General features: G+C 43.0%; 1 protein-coding gene across 7 annotated transcripts in view; it reads right to left on the minus strand.

The window, feature by feature from the left end:
- Nucleotides 1-7,089: 7,089 nt before the first annotated feature.
- LOC129249832 (uncharacterized) overlaps nt 7,090-20,391 on the minus strand; it is a 45,390-nt gene continuing 32,088 nt past the window's right edge. For 4 of the 7 annotated variants that reach the window (XM_054889506.1, XM_054889503.1, XM_054889505.1 and 1 more), the window contains one exon: nt 7,093-8,843. In XM_054889506.1, the coding sequence (XP_054745481.1) occupies nt 7,428-8,792 (1,365 nt within the window). In that variant the 5' untranslated portion in view covers nt 8,793-8,843 and the 3' untranslated portion in view covers nt 7,093-7,427. Of the gene's footprint in view, nt 8,844-20,391 lie in introns of all 7 variants that reach the window. The other 3 variants (XM_054889501.1, XM_054889500.1, XM_054889504.1) reach the window with 2 other exon arrangements.

The raw sequence follows: 20,391 nt of genomic DNA on the forward strand, positions 1-20,391 counted from the left end.
ATTTACGATAATCGACCTCTAAGTCATAATTGTGCAGCTTTTCGATCTACCGTGCAAGTTGTGTTTCTGTATGCTTGAACTGGAGTACTCACCTGTGATGCATGGTCTGTGCTTAACTGGAGTCGTTGACCGTACAAGTATTTGCGGAAATTTTTTATGCACTCAAACATAGCTAAGAGTTCCCGTCTGGTCGGGGTGTAGGGCAGATCGCCTCCGCGTGGTGCACCCTAGGAAGCGCTAAATGAACTGCGACTTCACCGCCTTCCTGAACGATAACGACCCCCCGCTTTCGGACTTGGACTTATTTCTCCTTCAACACTTTTTAGACTTTTTTGACCCCTGTGCTGGTAGTCGCGGCATTCTGCCACCTGAGTATGCTGAGGTGAAACTCAGCAGAAATGGCCGGTGGTCTAATGACGTGACTGCCACCGTCCCACCAACCTTGGCAGGCCTCGGAGTACGTTTCAAACCCGTAGCCATTGGGTTGGCGGTGTAGGTGCAGTTGAGACGACTCCCGTGTTTGTGTCCGGTCTGGCTCTGAACGCATGCCCCATAAGGACATGCGTCAACCCTCGCATGGCCTCCCTGCTACGGCGCAGACAACCATGGGATCCTTTAAGGACGACTACACACTACGGGTTTGGATAGCGGCTTCGAGTAGGGACCCACTCAATACAATAATGAACTTGAACAAAACAACAAGAACAACACAACTAACAAAACAATAAACCTTAACAAAGCCTGAGAAGGTGACGGGAACTCGGAACCGAGTCCCAAAACCACCTCCCTCAAAACAGGAGGAGCGAAATCGCCTCCTCGAAAATTTTTGCCCCGGGGGGCAGTCTCTAGTGGGGGTAACGCGTCGGAATCGATGCGTAAGATAGTAGCCAAGGGAGACACCGAGGGAAAGTCGGAACCGACTTTCAGTATTAATCGGGGGGTAAAGGGTGGGAATCCACCTTTGATAGGTAGCGGAGTACAGACGGAACCGTCTGTAATTCCTAAAGTAAGGGCGATGAATGGGAAAGCCAGCACCAGCGAGGGGCTTTTCCCTAATTTTCCGGGGACTTCGGGAATATCTCTCCGGGGACCCTCCACTAGGCCTAAACGGCAGCAAGGACAGAGTAAACGGTCATTCTCTGATCTTTGTATGACTCTCAGTTTTCTGAGTTATCGAGTGGGCCAGGAAGGCCATCAGGGGAACAGAGGAGGGCAGTGGAAAGGGAGTGGAAGCGAATGCGCCACAATCGGACTCGGGAGTTAAAAGGCAACGCTCCCAGGAAGAGGATATCCCGCAAGAAAAGAGGCATAGGTTTGGTGGTGGCCCGCCAAAATCATTTAGCGAAGTCGGTAAACAGGTGGGCTCGATCATTCCTGGAGTAATGGACAGCGGTAAGGAAGACGGGAGGAATGGAAGAGGGTAGCGTCCGCCATCTCCGCAGTGTCTATGAGGGTAGTGAGGTGATGCCCCTGCACATCCGGACGTACTGGGAGACGTAAGGCCCGCGATGGAGAAAGCTCCTGTGGACATGGAAGTGGAATCCGTCATGTCGGAGGGTGACAATGCTGATGACGTCGCTCTTTACCGGGGTCCGTCATAAGCATCGGGTCGTTCTTCGACAGGGCGGAGGAGGAGAGGCTTCTGGCCTCGGAGAGCGAGGACGCTGTCCTTAGGGTGATGGACGGCGTCCGCCAACCTACTTATCCACCGTGAGCAAGGTGGAGCTGACATGGTCCTGATCCAGGAACCGTGGCTGAGCAGCAACGGCATTTCTGGGCTCAGGACGAAAAGCTACAATCTGGTGGCGTATAGCGGGACAGGTAAACCAAGATCCTGTATACTCATCAGAAAGGAACTTAACGCATTTATTTTGCCCAATTTCAGCAATGAAGACATTGTAACGGTGAGCCTGGAGAGCCCTTCTGGGAAACTATGGCTAATGTCAGTCTACATGGCACATGACGTCGAGGTGGAACCACCTCCGGTGCTGTTAAGGAAAACCCTGGCTGAAGCAAAACGCAGGAAAATCGGCGTTATTATAGGCACTGACGCGAACTCCCATCACACCTGCTGAGGAAGTTCAAACATTAATGCACGAGGTGAATCACTTTTTGATTATATTCTAAACGAGGACTTGTTTATTCGTAACAGGGGTAAGGACCCCACTTTCATTACCGCAGCCAGAGAGGAGGTGTTGCACCTCACTCTGGCTTCTTCTTTACTTATAAACCGAATCTCCGATTGGAAGTTCCTAAATGCTCACTCCTTCTCGGGCCATAGGTACATTCAGTTCCCTTCGCTAAAACTCGTCCAATAAGATCCCCCTACAGGAACCTGAGGAGGACGGACTGGGATGCATACAACAGAAATTTACTGAACCTACTCCACAAAGCACCGGGAGGAAATCGAGATCTATCGGAAGAAGCGATCGACGAACTGGTGGAGACTTTCACCTCAGCTTGCTACAATGCCCTGGAAACCTCTGGTCCAACAAAAGCTTTTCCCAGGAAGGAAAAACCGCCTTGGTGGACAGCGGAGCTCTCTGAGCTTAGGGCCTCATGCAGACGCCTTTTTAATAGGGCTAAAAGAATAAGATCTCCCTCGGGATGGGAGCTTTATAAGGCAGGGCTAGGAATATATAAGTCTGAAATTGGGAAAGCTAAGAGGGACTCTTGGAGAAGCTTCTGCGAGAGCGTAGAGGGCTGCCATGAGTCTTCCAGATTTAGACGAGTACTCACGAAGAGTTCCGCTCCCTTGGGGTACTTAAGAGACGAATTGGGACGTTGGGCGATGAGGAGCGAGGAGTCACTAAAGTTACTTCTCGACGCCCATTTTCCGACGAGCCCAGCACCTAGCAGCACCGGCCTGGAAAGCAGTTCAACTTGCATTCGGAACCCGGGCTGGTTGCTGGATAAGCGCCGCCTAGCTTGGGCTACTGATTCCTTTAGACCCTTCAAATCACCTGGTCCTGACGGCATCATTCCTGCACAACTGCAAAAATCTGTGTAGGTATCATGCCGTTGGTTGAGCCCTATCTATGCGAGCTCCGTAGCCAGAGGCTATATACCGAGATCATGGAGGGCCGTGAGGGTTGTCTTTATACCCAAGGCAGGTAAGAGCTCGTATGTCTCCCCTAAAGACTTCAGGCCAATCCGTCTCTCATCTTTTTCGAGGCCCGATGTCTCATCGTTTTTGAGGCCGCAGATGATTTAGCGCTACCCAGGGTGCACCACGCGTAGGCGATCAGCCCTACACCCGTAACGGTAAACTCCCGTTATTTTTACTCTTGCTTTTTATAATACTTATTCGTACGTTTTAGGAATTGCATAAAGTCGCAATCACTTTTGATCGTGATTTCAACGGACATATACCAAAATTTGCCGTGGTGCTGAAATATCCCTAGAACTACGTCAATTAATGATAAAACTGTATTTAGAAAAAAAAATCCTATCGCGAAATTGGCAAACTTGTTGATAAATCATGGTCCAGCGTTCGAAACATCGTTATGCATTATTGCAATACTGGCAAAATAGCTCCGGAGAGAAGATTTGGCCGCGCAAAAAAATTAACCGAACGACAGGAGCGAATTGTGGTGTCCACGATGGCACAAAGTCCAGAAACTTCGGCTGTCGAATTGTGCGAGACTTATTTGAATTCAAAATTTATTTCAAATCAATTTCAGCCCCCAAACTGTTCGGAATACCCTACAAAAGGCTGGGTATCATGGCCGAGTTTTTCGACGCAAACCCTTTGTTTCGAAGGTAAATAAGAAAAAGAGGCTAGAATTTGCTAAGCAGCATTTAAGTAAGCCCGACGCTTTTTGGGACACCACCATATTTAGTGATGAAGCAAAATTCAATTTATTTGGGTCATATGGAGCATAAAAGATTTGGCGAAAGTTAAATAAAGAGCTTCAAGAGAACACCTGCTCAATGCAGTTAAACATGGTGGAGGAAATGTGATGGTTTGGGGGTGTTTCGCGGCATATAGTGTCGGAAAGCTCGATGAGACAATGGATAAGCATGTGTATCGCAACATTCTTAAAGAAAATTTAAGTTCAAGCGTCGAAAAACTGGGCCTTAATGGGACAATCTGGCATTTTCAACAAGATAATAACCCAAAACATTCGTCTTATCTTGATCAGGAGTGGTTCTTATACCATTGCAAGCTTTAAACATCCCCCAATCGGCGGAATTAAATCCTATTGAGCATGTGTGGCATCTTCTGGAAGGGAAGATACAATCTCACCACATAAAGTGAAAGGATTCTCTAAAAGAGGCAATAATTGATGAATGAAATATAATAACACCTTCCGAAACTTCAATTACCAGTATGAAGAGACGTTTTTCAGTCTAAAGGAGGACCCACAAAGTTTTAGCGCGTTGCAGTTGCAATAGAGCAAGCTCATTAAGCTACCTGTGCCAATACTTTTTTGATGTGAATTTATGCCTTATTTTACCTTTCAAGGTTGAGCTTGTAAACCTAAGTCGAAATTAATTTTTTTTTGGGAAGATACGATCTCACCACATAAAGTGAAAGGATTCTCTAAAAGAGGCAATAATTGATGAATGAAATATAATAACACCTTCCAAAACTGCAATTACCAGTATGAAGAGACGTTTTTCAGTCTAAAGGAGGACCCACAAAGTTTCAGCGCGTTGCAGCTGCAATAGAGCAAGCTCATTACGCTACCTGTGCCAATACTTTTTTAATGTGAATTTATGCCTTATTTTACCTTTCAAGGTTGAGCTTGTAAACCTAAGTCGAAATTAATTTTTTTTTGATCAGATACGTAATAAATAAATACATTTAAAAAATACCGTTTTCTATTTTTTTATACTTTCATCAGAAGAAAAGTTATAGCACTGAGAATCTTGATTTTTCGAGTGTGCCAATACTTTTTTGACTCACTGTATAGTATTCAAAAATAGAAGGAGTATAGAATTGTGTCACCTAGTGTCATACGTAAACCGTACAACCGATGATTGTTTTTGCATTTGTTAGGAAGAAATTCGATAATTTGTGTGTTTACTCTTAAATTCATGTAGATATGCAAAAGAGATGAGATGTGTTGTCAAAATTTTTTCTGTTCACATCCTTATACATACATGTATGAATGGATCCACCATGTTGTATTTAATATGCTGAAGCCATATGGAATATTATACAGGGTCCGGCACTCGAAGTGTAACCAATTAAAAAGGCCATATATTTAGTTTGGAAAATTACTTTTATTCAATTCAAAGTAAAAAATATCTGAAAATAATACAAAATTAAGAATCAATTTACTTTCGCTCGATATGAGCAGCTTTTGCCTTGACTAACATATGATCTTGAGACGGTCCAGAAACGAATCGCAAGCTGCCCGAAAGTGACTTGCTGGTACTTTGGCCCACTAGCGGACAATGGCTTTTTTCAGCGCTTCGAGACTGGTGAATCTTTTAGATCGGACCTTGCTCTACTAAATGGTCCAAAGAAAATAATCCATTGGATTCGCGTCTGGTGAATTTGAGAGCATTGTTTGGACGTTATGAAGCTCGGTACGTTGTTTTTTAGCCATTCTTAGTTTTGTCAAGCTTTATGAGACGGTGCCGAGTCCTTTTGAAACGTCCATGGTCTGCCACCGAAATTTTTGACTGCCCGCGGCTTCGAAACAACCTCCAGAATACTTTCCCGAAAATATTTCGCATTTAGATTAACGCCAGGCTCGATAAAAACGATTGTGGAGTGCCCATCTACCGTTACAGTGGTCCATTACCTGTGGCGGGTGCTGCCTCCTGGCCACCAATCGGTGACTCATATTCTCGTAAGAACGGTCGGTGAAATAAACCCTATCGTTTTGGGGGTTTACGAATTGCTAAATTTGAAAAATTGTCTCGTTAGAAAACACAATGATCAGAATTGGCCGCTTTCGGCCAAGCGAAGCAACTCCTGCGCTCTCCCAAGTCAGACTTGTGGATTTCGGTCAAGTCGCTTCCTCACGTTTTTTACCATTTCACGTGACGTTGCAGTCTTTTGATGACCATCTCCATGATGTTTCACGATGCTACCAGTATCATTGTAACGAGTAATGGTGCGATAAATAAAAACTTTATTTACTTTAAGGTGCTCGAGCTCGCGAACAATCGCTGGTTGTGATTGTCCAGTCAAATACATATTATATAATGTAATCACAATATTACGTTTGATATCCATTACTGATTTTCTTCTTTGGCGCTTACTCTCAGCAAAATGCTTCCGCGCTTTTGTACACAATATTCTGCTCTCTCATTTAGCCAACTAACAGACAGCTATGCCCGTGCATCAGCTGCGCGAGCGGTCTGAAGTTGGTTACATTTCTTGTGCCGGATCTGGTATTTAAATCAGATGCTCAAGAATGCAGCTACTATTTCGTATTTCATATAGCTATCCGCTTTCTATTTAGAGTGATTCTATAAACTCAAGAAGGATATTTTGAGTTGTTGCTTTCTACGTAATTCGCTAAATTTCCTAGCGTTCATAGTTTATAATATCATACTTTACAGCTAATATTACTTATATTTAAATTCATTTCGTTTGTATTTGCGGTACTGTGCATATAAAAAAATGCCAAAGAAAAGGTATATACGTTTTTAATATGTTCAATCAAAAAACGCGGTAATTTAGAAAATGTAGTACTTGGTGTTCGACCAAAGTTGTTGACAATCAAAGAAGAACGCCCAATATTAAAAACAAATCACGAAAACCCCCATATACTCGTATCAGCCCGAAAAACTAATGACATGTTCGATAAGACAGTGCGTAGACAATGCAGGAGTAACAACAGCAACAGTCGCGTAGCCATTTTTATTCGCTATAAAGTTTTGAGCTTTGGAAAACCGTCATATTTAGTAACAAAGTATATGTAACAAGTATAACATCAAATGAAGAGCTGCGAATCAAAGAGCTATCGACTATTAAATGCGGCGGAAATTCTGTCATAGTTTAGGATTATATGCTAGCTCAGGGGGCCGGAAAACTAGTATTTAAAGATGGCACAATGGGTAACCATCATCAATTTCTCAAAGAAAATTTACATTCCGGTGTAGAAATAATAGGTATATCAAAAAACGAGTTTTTATTTCAATATTATAATGATCCCAAACATATAACCTATGATGTTAAAATGAGTATATTTTTCAACATATAGAATTTGCAAGTTCTTATACGGAATATTAAATGACCTGTACAAATATTTACACTCCAATACTAGACAAACACAAAACACTTTTGCGAGCAATGTAAATATTATAAATGTTTGATGAATTTTTATGTATAATTAAACTTAAATTTTATTAGCTTCAAATAATGTATAAAAATTTCAAGATTTGCTTAATCATCTGCACATGCAAAATACTTATTTCTCTGTACGCATACTACTTATTTTACGATTAATAGTATAAATACTCTACCAATTGTTAAGAAAATCGAACCCCTTTCGTAAATTAGTATCGTTCTCCAAAAATTTGATATTTTCGCATAGTGTTTTCACATCATCTTTCGCCTTGTAGTTCTTGTGTTCGTCTTCATCAGATATAGCTGATGACCAGTTTAGGGATGCAGTTGGAATTTCGCTGTTATTACAATTGTACATGAAGATTGCAGACTCACCTTCTTCGAAGTAGGCATCTGTGTAGTCAGCGTAAGTACCATTAGGCTGCTTTAGTTCGACATTACGTAAACATGTAATATCCGGTGTATTGCTTAAGGAATGGCTCAAGTTTACTTTATCAGGCTGAGGCATTAATCTTTGTTGTGGGATAGGCGTCAAGCATTTATCCGCAACGAAATTTTTAGGTGGGTCTCTATCGTTCGAATTATATAATCTTTTATAACTAATCCTATTAACAGTGGTGACATTGGTGTAGTTCTCGTTCTTAGTATACTTCAGCTGCCTCTTCAAGGTTTTTTTCAGCTCCTGCTGCAGCTGTTTGTAGTTTTTGGTGACAACTATAGTTGCTGTTATATTTTCATTGCGAGGCTCTTTCGAAAGAAAATACATGTCATCGGTCGTAGCTTTTGAATGTTTCAAGTTATTCTGTGAGTTTGTACGATAACTAAAAGGTCGAGAATGTTCGTCGTGGCATGTCCCCAACACGTCGTCATAAACCATTTTACGAGCAGCACTCTGTCCGGCATATATATCATGATTACATCCATCGAAAGTTGTCATCTCGTGCTTATTACGCAACTTTTTACACAACCCCAAGCTGGATTTAGCTTCGTTAGCGTTTACTGCCCTAGAAGCTTTTGCGATACCAATAGGTGGTGGCGGTGGTAGCGACGATGGTGGCCTCAATTTTCCATGAAGATGCAAAGCCATTGTTTGTTGAGCTCGGGCAGCTAAGGTATTTGAGAGCAAATTTTTACTCTGCTTTCGAATCGCATCCATTAAGGAGTTCGTTGATAAGCTACCACTAATTTTAATAGAGCATTTTTGTTCTTTTCTTCTTGGTAAGCTTTGCAAAATATTTTCGGCACTTGTAACCCTTACATCAGCAGATGATGAACTGGCGGATGATGATAGGTCTGATGATAATGGCGCAATCGATGATGAAAATTTATCAAAATACATTAAAGATATTTCCGGCTTTATCAGAGTTTCGTTTAAAATATCATTTTGCTCGCCTAGCTTCATTGCATACCAAAGTTGACCATATGACAATTTTGTCATGCTTATATCAGACGCAATACGTTGGGCTAACGGATTTAAGTGTGCAAAGTAGTCTTGTGCCATTTGAAGATTAAATGTATTATGTTGGAATGCAGACATCTTTGTTTTATTCAGTGATCTCGTACAAAAGTTGTAAATACTTTTTTCATTCTAGATAACAAGAAATTTGTTTAACATAATCATATAGTTTTTGAATTGGCAGGAAATATCAAACATTAAGAAAAAGTTTTAAAGACTCTTACAATATAATATAATACAAGCATCGGGTTAGGTCCTATGACGGCCGTAATATAGCTCGTTTAAACCACATTATTTGTAAAGGGTGGTCCATGTAACGTTTGAAACTTGAACTACTGATTGTAATGTGTCAACTAAAAAGCATTGGTATTAAGATAGAAAGTTAGGTTAACGTTTGCGGTTTCTTGAATGGATCGACTTTTGCTTGAACATTGTTGGGTAAAATTAAACATATATTTGCAAAATGGTAAGATTATTATTAAATATAACTATTGCGCGAACAAACCGCCAATGATTAGCGCTCCCAAGAATGAAACTGGTGCAGCCATCGTTCAAATACAGCACCATACAGTCAAAAATATATGGCAAATTTGGGTTCATCGAATCGGTTACTGCAAGGCCTGCCATAGAAGTTATTTAAGTGTATAATATTTCAAATTTCAAACGTTAGAGAGCTCTACTTCACGATTGAAATACAAATTTTTAAGTAGTTTTTCTGAGTTAAAGGGTATAATATTTTGGTTTTTATGCACGGCATTTCTGGCTTTTATATAATATATACAAACCTATAAAATATTTTATTTTTTAAATGTTAATAGAGCATTTCAGGCATTAATACTGTGGCAAAGCACAAAGTTCCAGAACTGACTGAAAACCAAAACCAATCGAATAAGATACCAAAACCAAAACATGAATTCGCCTTGACACCAGATGACAAGAGAGAAGTCGCCAGAAGATACGAGTTGCCAAATCTAGAAATTATGATAGTTGTCTGTAAGCAGAGGTGCACGCGCACAGGGCATTCAGTCTTAAGTTACACGTGTGAACGTGTAAAAATAAAATAAAACTATTAACAGTTGAAATTAAAAAAGCAAGCTGTGTTGCCATTAATCTGTAACTTTTATTTAGTAATCCAGTCATCGAAATAAGAGGATGGTCCCATATGTACAAGTTGGAGCAAGTGGGGAAAGTCACTGATCGCCGTTCACTTGGGAGTGGCCAAGACGATTCTTCTACATATGGTCCAAGCAGCTCACAACAGGATTGGCCAAAGTATCCCCTGAGTAGCTTCCGAACACCCGTTTGAGATCGAGCTAATGTGAGAAGTCAAAACATCCCAGGATAGGAGGAATAGCGCTGGGTTTTGGAGCCGCCACGGAAAATTCAACTTGCACAACGTACCATCGGGTAACGAACAGAGGTTGATCGACTTCGCAGAAGATACACCAAACTTGGTGGCTGTCTCCTGATTGAAAAACGCGAAACCAGATCGATCATGTTGTGATAGATGGAAGACACGCTTCTAGTGTTTTAGATGTACGTACGATCCGAGGACCCATCATCGACTCGGCTCATTACCTTGCTGCAGCCAAACTGCGCACACGCCTCTGTACACCAAAAAACGTTCATCTACCTACGCAGAGAATGATCGACATCGAAAAGATGCAATCACAACAGACAGCCAGAAGATTCGCCACTCGACACTCACTCCTGCTCTCAGAGAGTACTGCCCAACAATCCGGCAAGCACGAGTAATGTAGCAGCATTTCTCGTTCTTTGCGTACCGCCGCCGAAGAAGAAATTGGATTCCCGGGAGCCCGAGAAAACAGTTTGCACAACGCGGAATGTCATGCTGCCGCAGAAAAAGAGATGATGCCTATAGAGCCACGCTGCGATCGGGTGCAACGCGGAAAGAGAGGCGTATTATCAGAAAGAAAAAAAACGAAAGGAATTTAAGTATGCTCTGCCCAATCCATAAGAAGGGTGATCCGGCAATCTATGCCAATTATCGCGAGATTAATTCATTTAATACTAGCAAACCCGCGAACTCCGTTTCGCCACCAGATGGCTTCGTTTTTTGTAATATAACATTTCGTTTAGGGATTAAAAAATGAAAAAAAAATATTTTTTTTTGTTTTATATTTAAAAAGGAAAAATTGTATTTCATTTATCCGTTTAATAAAGTGCTTTTGGTAAACCACATTTTTTGTTCTTTGGTACGACGTTAACATAAACAAAACGGATGGTTTCCCAACTCGTGAACACGCAACGTATAGCTGCCCATGTGAAAAGACTAATTTTCTAAATTTATCCCGCAAACATTAAGCGATTGGCTTTGCGACTTGTTAATTGTCATTGTGAACGCAAGGCGAACCGGAAATCGCAATCGTTTAAATTCAAACGGCAGATCAGTCGGAACCATTAGTATTAGAGAAATACATACATTTTCACCTGCGTAATTGCGTTAATAATGGTTGCCTCAATCAAATTCGGCATAAGTCTTTTCACCGCAAGTCGAGTACCGTTGCAAAGTCGCGGAGGATTTAAATTACGCAATATCAAAATAACTGAACCAACTTTGAGTTGCAAGTTATATGGTGCAAGTTCTGGTAATTCCAGAGAGTTCAAAAACTCCGTTGGATAATTAACTACATCATGGGAATTTGTTATGGAGTCAACAAATTGGTACTCAGTGCGTATACATCATTATTCTTTGCGGCGAGAATTGCTCGTTGACTTAACCCAGCATAATTCTGATAATTTTCACTAATGTTTGGGAAAACATTTTCAATAAGAGCTAATTAAGAGTCTACAAATCGGCAAAAGTCGTTGGTAAGAGTAATTAATCCAGCTATCGCATCATCTGGGACTTTTCCATTTCCAACCGCTAACAATTGTTTGGAAAATTGTGGAACACTTTGTTCATTTTGAAGTTGAACTCTCATATTAGTGGTTAGCGATAATGTTTTTACTTTATTCCACAAAGTTGATGCCTTCAGGCAAGCATTCAATTCATCTGCAGGCGTTCCACGGGGAATTACTGTCAACGTTTCCCTAAAATCGTCTCCCAACAATATGATCAAGCCGCCAAAGGTGTTGTTATTTCGCCGAAGATCCTTCAGTATGAAGTTAGATGCTTCAAGTGATTTCTGCAATGCAAACGCTAGGATACAAGCAGTAATCAGTGTTGCATTCATATCGAAACGCTGCTCGATTCATATCAGCACTTGATAATTCCCTTCTTGTGCGTCGAAAATAATCTACTTGTTGATCTCTGTTATTCGCTCGACGATTTCGCATTGCCAACCGAGCCGTTTCACGGGCTGCCTCGCTTTGCTCTTGTGATTGCGAAGCACGAAGTCGACCCATACTAGCGCGGCGCTCTTCACGGGCAATTCCTTGTGCTTCTTAAGTCGTTTCATTCGCAATGTTTCGTATCCTTCTTGCTTTACGGCTTTGCCGGGAAAGATTCGATCGTCTTAGTCGCGTCATTGATAATGATGATTCAAAGAGAATACAAATTACTGTGATTATATATTTCTGACAAAATTTATATTATCAAAGTTTCTACTTAACCATAGACAAAATTACGTTTAGCTGTGATTTGCGTTTTGTTAATCCATATCAGATGCGTTTTTGTTATACCACATTTTATACGGAAACGTGTTCGAATGGGATAAAAAGTGTCTTATGTCCGGTTCAGCCGTTCTCGAGTTATAAAATGTGTAACTAACATGACTTTCTTTTATATATAATATACTAGCAAACCCGGCCCGCTTCGCTGGGCAAAGACACGGCGGGTCCACGTTTTGGCATATATTTCGAGACCCTAGTCATCAATAGGTATGAATATTACCCCGTATTAAAGCACTTATCAACAGCTTTCATTTGATACCCATATTGTACATACACAACCAAAGGTTACCCGGGTCCACGTTTTGACCTATATCTCGAGACTCTATGTACCAATAGGTATCCAAACTATACGGAAACCATCTTCAATACCTACTTAACAATGTGTGTAAGTTTGGTTTAATTCGGTGCAAAGACACGGCGGGTCCACGTTTTGGCATATATTTCGAGACCCTAGTCATCAATAGGCATGAAAATTACCCCGTATTAAAGCACTTATCAACAGCTTTCATTTGATACCCATATTGTACATATACAACCAAATGTTACCCGTGTCCACGTTTTGACCTATATATCGAGACCCCAGTCACGGAGCGGCATGAAAAATACTCTGTACTAAAGCATTCACCAACAGCTTCAATTTGATATCCATATTGTACGAACACATTCTAGGGTCCACGTTTTGGTCTCTATCTCGAGACCTTAGTCACAGAGCGGCATGAAAAATACTCTGAACTACAGCATTCACCAACAGCTTCCATTTGATACCCATATTGTACATACACAACCAAAGGTTACCCGCGTCCACGTTTTGACCTATATCTCGAGACCCCAGTCACGGAGCGGCATGAAAAATACTCTTTACTAAAGCATTCACCAACAGCTCCAATTTGATATTCATATTGTACAAACACATTCTAGGGTCCACATTTTGGTCTCTATCTCGAGACCCTAGTCACGGAGCGGCATGAAAAATACTCTGAACTACAGCATTCACCAACAGCTTCCAGTTGATATCCATATTGTACAAACACATTCTAGGGTCCACATTTTGGTCTCTATCTCGAGACCCTAGTCACGGAGCGGCATGAAAAATACTCTGAACTACAGCAGTCACCAACAGCTTCCATTTGATACCCATATTGTACATACACAACCAAAGGTTACCCGCGTCCACGTTTTGACCTATATCTCGAGGCCCCAGTCACGGAGCGGCATGAAAAATACTCTGTACTAAAGCATTCACCAACAGCTTCCAGTTGATATCCATATTGTACAAACACATTCTAGGGTCCACATTTTGGTCTCTATCTCGAGACCCTAGTCACGGAGCGGCATGAAAAATACTCTGAACTACAGCATTCACCAACAGCTTCCATTTGATACCCATATTGTACATACACATCCGAAGGTTACCCGGGTCCACGTTTTGACCTATATCTCGAGACCTTTTTTTTAATAAGAAGTATCCTATGTTACTTCTAACACCTCCAATAACATGTGTACAAAGTTTCATAATAATCGGTTAAGTAGTTTTGGCGTGAAAGCGTAACAAACAAACTTACATTCACATTTATAATATTAGTAGGGATAAGATATTAAAGTAAATAAACGAATAAATACAAATGTTTGTGACAATAACGATGTTGTCTGTCATTGCTCTTAAATTAATTAATAATTGAACTCCGATATAAGAAAATCTCTATAGTGCCAGGCTGAGTATATGACACCAGTTAGTGTTCTCCAATTTTTGCCATTTAGTATATATATAATATTACTTCAGCTTCGTTTAGCTTTGCCTGATTTCCTTCAGTACAGGGCACCTTCCTAAGAAGTGATACATATCTTCTTCTTCGTTTGAGTTGCATAATGTGCAACTTTTTACCGCGTTTGCATAGTGTATTGCATTCAGTTTTAACCAACCCCATTTTGCTTTATATATTGTTGCTATGTCAGTTACCCACATATCGTATCTAAAGTATTATTCTCCTTTTGAGTGATCTAAGTGTTTATATATTCGTGTCGTGCTTGACAGTGCTTTTTGTTTTTCCATGTTTAAATTTTGTAGTTTCATGTATAATAAAAGCTGGATACAGCGATCTTGCCAGTCCGTAGAAGTTATATTTTCTTCAAGCTTTAGGCTGAACTCCATACCTAAGTCATTGAGTTGTTTGAGCCAAAACACGTTTTTTCGATGCGTAACTATGCACTGTGTAAGTTTGTGGAGGGGTCTACTGTATGTGTAGTTCTAACGAATATAAGTAGCTATCTTCTATGTTAGTTTCTAGCGATATTGCATAATTCGGAGTGAAGTCAAGTAATTTGACAATTCTTTTAATAAAATAACGCTGAAGATTATTTACTTCTTCAAGCAGCGTATAACCCCAGATTTGAGCGGTATATGTTTGTATGGCTCTGCATACAGCTTGAAACAGCTTCCACTTAGCTTTGTATGAGATGTATGGCTTAGCTAAGAAATTGCACCATGTGCAATTAATGCTAGCTTTTGTTGAATTATTTCTGGCTTGCACATGTTTAGCAAACACCACTTCGGATGTGAGAATGTACCACCATTTGACTAGTTGACCACCTTTTCACAAGATCATCATCTCAAATTTGATTAAATTTACTTCCATGTTCCACATATTATATCAGGTCAGTCCATAAGTTCGTGCGTTTTTTAAAGGTGGTTTTAAAATTAATAAAAAAGATGTTTAAAGTATTTATTAATCAATAATATATTTTCCTTTATTATTTACAATGTCTTCCCAACGTATAGGCAAATTTTTAATTCCCTGCTCAAAAAATTGTTTGTCCCTGGAGCCAAACTACGCTTCGATATCCCTTTTTATAGCTTCTTTTGAGGAGTAGTTCTTGTTACTCATATAGGATTGAAGTCCACGGAAAAGGTGATAATCACAAGGTGCAATATCCGGAGAGTATTGTGGATGCGGCATTAGCTCCCATCCGAGCTCGTTCAGCTTGCCTAATGTTTGCCTTGCGGTATTTGTTTTTTTTTTTGGTGGGTGAGGTAGGGTTCAAAATGCCTTCGCATTGGTGGTGTGTCCACTAAAACGATCCCTCCTCTCCTTCTGGGGAGACACCCTTCCCGGAACTGCTTTCTATATTATTTCGGGAGGGCCCAGAACGTCATCCATAAAGGATGAATTCTATTCACCCACGTCTGGGTCCAGCATATTTGTAGCCAGCTTTCATGCTATAGGCTCGTCTTCCTGTGTCTCTATCTGTGTGGCTTCGCTTTGTTGCACTGTGTCGAGGTCAATCTTTTTTTTTCGTAGTACGTTCTCGATGTATTTTTTTACCGCGCTCTGTTGTCCTCGCGGTCGAGCATTTTGCTGATTGTGTTGCTTGGTGCGATGTCGCCGATCTGCTCCCTCAGAGCATTTCTCTTCGCCATCCATCTGTCACAAATAAAAAACGTGTGTTCAGCGTCATCGCCCGGTGCTTCGCTGTATATGCACTCGAAATCGATTACCTTGCCCATACGGTATAGATAACTCCGGAAGTATCCGTGGCCCGAGAGGAACTGGGTTAAGAAGTAGTTCACTTCTCCGAAGCTCCTTTGGACCCATTTGTCAATTGATGGAATAAGTTTCACCGTCCATCTAAGACTCGGCTCAGTGTTCCATCGGCTTTGCCACCGCAGTATGGTTTGGCGTCTCCGTTCTGGGAAGCTAGTGATTACACGTTTCTTCTTGGAGTCCCACGCATCCATTCGTTTCCGGACCATGAGGTCGATGGGTATCTGACCGCTGATCACGAAAATCGCAGCGCCTGAGACAGTGCGTTAGGCTGAGGCAACTCAGAGTGCCGCCGTTCGGTGCACAGCCTCCAGTGCTTTGCGCTTGGCTTTGCAATTTAGCACAATTCCCCATACTTCTCTGCCGTACAGGAGAATTGATGTTGGCCCACCGATGTTTGCCATTAATCTACTTAGCATACCCGTGAACTTTGCTGCTTTGGTAGCCGCATGCCGTATCTGGGCCCAGAAAGTAAGCCTGCAGTGAAGTTGAATACCTAAGTATTTTATTACTTTTTGGGTCACTAAGGACATGTCGCCTATTTGCATGCTAATCTCGAGTGGCATGTGACCTCGTGTCATAAGGATGACTTCGGTCTTATGTTTGGCGAGTTCCAGGCCGTGGTCCTCAAGCCACATTTGCGTCCTTATCATGACTTTGTTCAGCTTCCTTCTAGCGTCCTCAGTGTGCCGAGCTGGTATGACCGCCGCTATATCGTCCGCGTATCCCACAAGGTATGTATCTTCTGGCATTTCTATGCTCAATATCTCATCGTAGCTCAGATTCCAGAGATCGGGGCCGAATATAGATCCTTGAGCTGCGCCAGACGTTAGTGCTTTTGTTTTTTGACCATCTGGTGTGTCGTACAGCAGTTCGCGTTCGCTCAAGTAGCACTGGAGAATCCTTATCAAGTATGCAGGTATTCGAAACCTTTCTCGTAGTGCCTTTATAATGTCTGTCCATTGTAGGCTGTTAAAGGCATTTTGTACATCAAGCGTAGCCAAGACGGTGATGCGATTCGGGTAGTTCCGTCTGCGTTGAGCGCTACCTCCTCTATTGCGCCAAGGGTTGATTTTCCGCGTCGGAAACCGTATTGCCTTGCTGACAATCCTCCTGCTCTCTCAACAGACTCTGCAAGTCTACGCTGTATGAGTTTCTCAAACAATTTCCCGGCGCTGTCCAGCATGCAAAGCGGACGCCAAGCTGACGGTTCCGCTGGGTTACCCTTACCCTTACTGGCCAACATCAGTTTCTGTATTTTCCACAGCTTAGGGAAGATGCTTTGAGCGAGCAATGGATGCATTTTAAACGTCGAGCATCACATCTGGTCGGCTTTCAGCCACAAATTTGAGTGCTTCAGCTGGGATGCCATCTGGGCCTGGAGCTTTGTTTCTTTTGAGGCTTCTTTCAGCGGTTTTAAGCTCTTCCTCGGTCAAGGGTGGGAGCATCTCGTCACCTTGGGGGTCTCGGTCCCCGCACAGCATAGGGTGCGTGGGGAACAGTCTGTCCACTATTTTGCTTGTACCATCACTGTCTAAATTTACGGTTGTGGAGTTGGCGTTTAGCTTCCCCGTTACAATTTTATAGCCCAGACCCCAAGAGTTGCTATTTAGATCGCTTCGAAGTTCTTCCCATTTTGCCTTCTTATTGGCGATGATTGCTTGCTTCAGGACTTTTCAGGATTGTCTGAAATCAGCAGCTTCCGCCTCTGCTTCTCTGTTTCGTCTGGCTTTGGTATACCTTCTTCTATTACGGAAGCAGGTTCTTCTGGGGTCGCCTTCTTGAGCGTAACCCCGAGCGAGGTGCCGATGCGTCACAGCTTTTGGCAATGCGCTGCATCATGTCGCTTGCAAGCGAGCCAGCGTCACCCCTTATGTGCGGCATGGAATTTGCATCAAAGTGAGCTAGAAACGCTTCAGTGTTCACTTTGGCCGTGTTCCATTTGCGAGAGCCCTTTGTTGTAGGTGTTGGGGTAGGGCCAATTCTCGCACTGATCCGGAATGTGATATACTGATGGTCACTTCCAGTATATTCTTCCAGAACTTCCCACCCGTTGATTGCCCCAGCCAGACTATCAGTCACTAGGGTGATATCCGGCGTGGTGTGTTCACATCCTGGTCTCCTAAAAGTAGTGGCATTTCCTGTGTGTGCCACTACAAGCCCCAGTCTGGCAGCCATGTCTAGTACATGTCTTCCCCGTGGGTTCGTAGTAGGGGCGCCCCACTCGACAACCTTGTCGTTGAAGTCTCCGGCTACGATGAAGGGGCCACCTATTTTGCGAACCTTATCCTGAATTAGGTCCAGTGTTGTTCTAAACTGTTCAATACTGTCGCTGGGGGTAAGGTAGCAGCTTAGCATTGTGAAGCGTTTATTTTGAACGTATGTGTAGCAACGACCGGCTCCGTGCTGTGTGACGGCGACTGCGCTACCGCTTGGTACCCAGAGTGCGGCGGTTTCTGTCTTCGAACCAGGTTCCCTTGGAAATCCGTCCGTACTGCTCGCTGATGATGACCGTATCTAGCTCCCTCTCGATAGCTATTTGTTCGAGCAGAGCGGCTGCTGTACGACTTCTATGCATATTTGCCTGGAGTAGTCTCATCACTTCTTAGCTAGAGGGCATCTCCTTGACCATGGCAGGTGGTCAGTGCGGTCGCGTTTCGCGTCTACGCAGTGAACGCAATTGGGGGCTGCTTTGCAGTCTTTTATTTTGTGCCCTAGTTTCCCCCCTTCTATCAGGGCCACTGCAGTTTGCTTGTGTGTGCCTTATCCCAAGGCAGCGATAGCATCTCTTAATTTGTTCGCATGGACGCATCTTTGCTCGGATCCAGCCGATTTTTATATCGCCGATCTCTATTAGCTTCGCGGCCCCTTCTGCAGATAGCGTGATGAAAGCACGTACTTGCTCCCGCGCATTCGGCGCAGTTATTCTCGTCTGTATATGTTCCTCTTTGGTAAGTAGTTTCCGGACTGCTGTTTCTACCTCCGCCTTGGCCGTCAAGGAGTCGAGATCTCGTATCTCAATCGTGGCGCTCGGTTTTAACTCCGCAATGGAAGCCGTATCCTGCACAGTGCTTTTCAGCTGATTCACGAACTCTGGCGTGACTGTCTCTCCCCTACCAAACTCCAAAAGTATGGCCCCAGCCTTCGTTTTCCTGACGGACCTTACTTTGACTGACTCATCAGTCGTAATATTCGCGTGCAAGTCCTTCAGCACATCTGCATAGCCATGGCCTTCTGCGAGATTTATCACAACAGCTTCTGGCTTTGCGTGTTGTGTTCGCGGCTTGCTCCTTTTGCTTGACTCGGCTAGCTTATCCTTTGGCTTCTTTTGGTTGAGCTTCTTGGTAACTGCCTGCCAGCCTTCATCGGTTTTCTCAGGGTGTCCTTTTTTGTTCCCTGTGGGTCCATTTGCCTTGGCTTTCCTACAGGCCTCAGGGGCAGCCGGGTTGGTTGCCAGTCGCTTCGGGTTCGTCGTCGCAGAGGTGGGAGTATCTGTTATAGCAGTGTTCTTACGGGAGTTCGAGAGCGACCTTCCGTCTTCTGCTGCCTTCCACGAATGTCTGTAATTCAGCGTTACATCTAGCAGCTCAGCCATTTTGGACACTCCAGCTTTCACTGCATTGCTAGTGTTCTTTTGACGTCCGAACGCTTGCTGCATAGACCGTATCACCAACTTACATTGCGAGATCGCATCTTCCTCCATCCGTCTCATGTTTTTTATTAGCTCGAGCCGAGGAGATATTTCAATAGCGTCGATTGACGCGCTCTCTTTTGTGGGGATCGTTTCTATATTGCCATTCGCTGGAATGGGAGCAATGAGCCTTTCTGCCACTGCAAGAGTGCTGGTGGGCATATACTTCGCTGATTGTAGCCTTCCAATGGCAGTATTGGCGGCATTCTTCATCGGAAAGCTGATTTTACTGTCCCCGTTGCTGTTTGCGGGGCTATCAGCTTTGACATTTTTGAATGCACTGCGGGCTTGTCCGCTTACAGCTGCTTTAAAGATTGGCGATCTTTGCCGGCGGGGATCTTAGTAGTAAACTACTTTTCCTGAAGACCGCTCTTGGATCCACATTATCATCTTGACTATCACTAATTACTTCATCTGTTTTTTGCTCGGGTCGGGAAGCTATCCTTACACGAAAGTGCAGTTTCCCTAAGTGTCCCCATGGTTATCTATGCGAGCAGGGATCGATCCTGATGAGCTTTACAGCCCTGCCGCTGGAGGTACTCGGGGTCTATGAGGCTTTCGAGCCGAACCCCTTCCTCTCCTGCCGGGTTTTAGTCGCCTCTTACGACAGGTATACCTTACCGCGGATGTATTTTTTTCCTCAACCCGCTTGGCGCGGTATGAGGTCTTGCTGCGTTGTCGTGGTGAAACAAAACTTTGCGTCTATTCACTAAAGACGGTATATTTTGTGCGAAACGTGCCTCATTCAGGTTTGATAGCTGAAGCGAATAATAATCAGCAATTATCGTCTTGTTTGGTTCTTGAATTTCATAAT

The sequence above is a fragment of the Anastrepha obliqua genome, chromosome 6 (genome assembly GCF_027943255.1).
Source record: "Anastrepha obliqua isolate idAnaObli1 chromosome 6, idAnaObli1_1.0, whole genome shotgun sequence".
Classification (NCBI taxonomy): Eukaryota; Metazoa; Arthropoda; class Insecta; order Diptera; family Tephritidae; genus Anastrepha; species Anastrepha obliqua.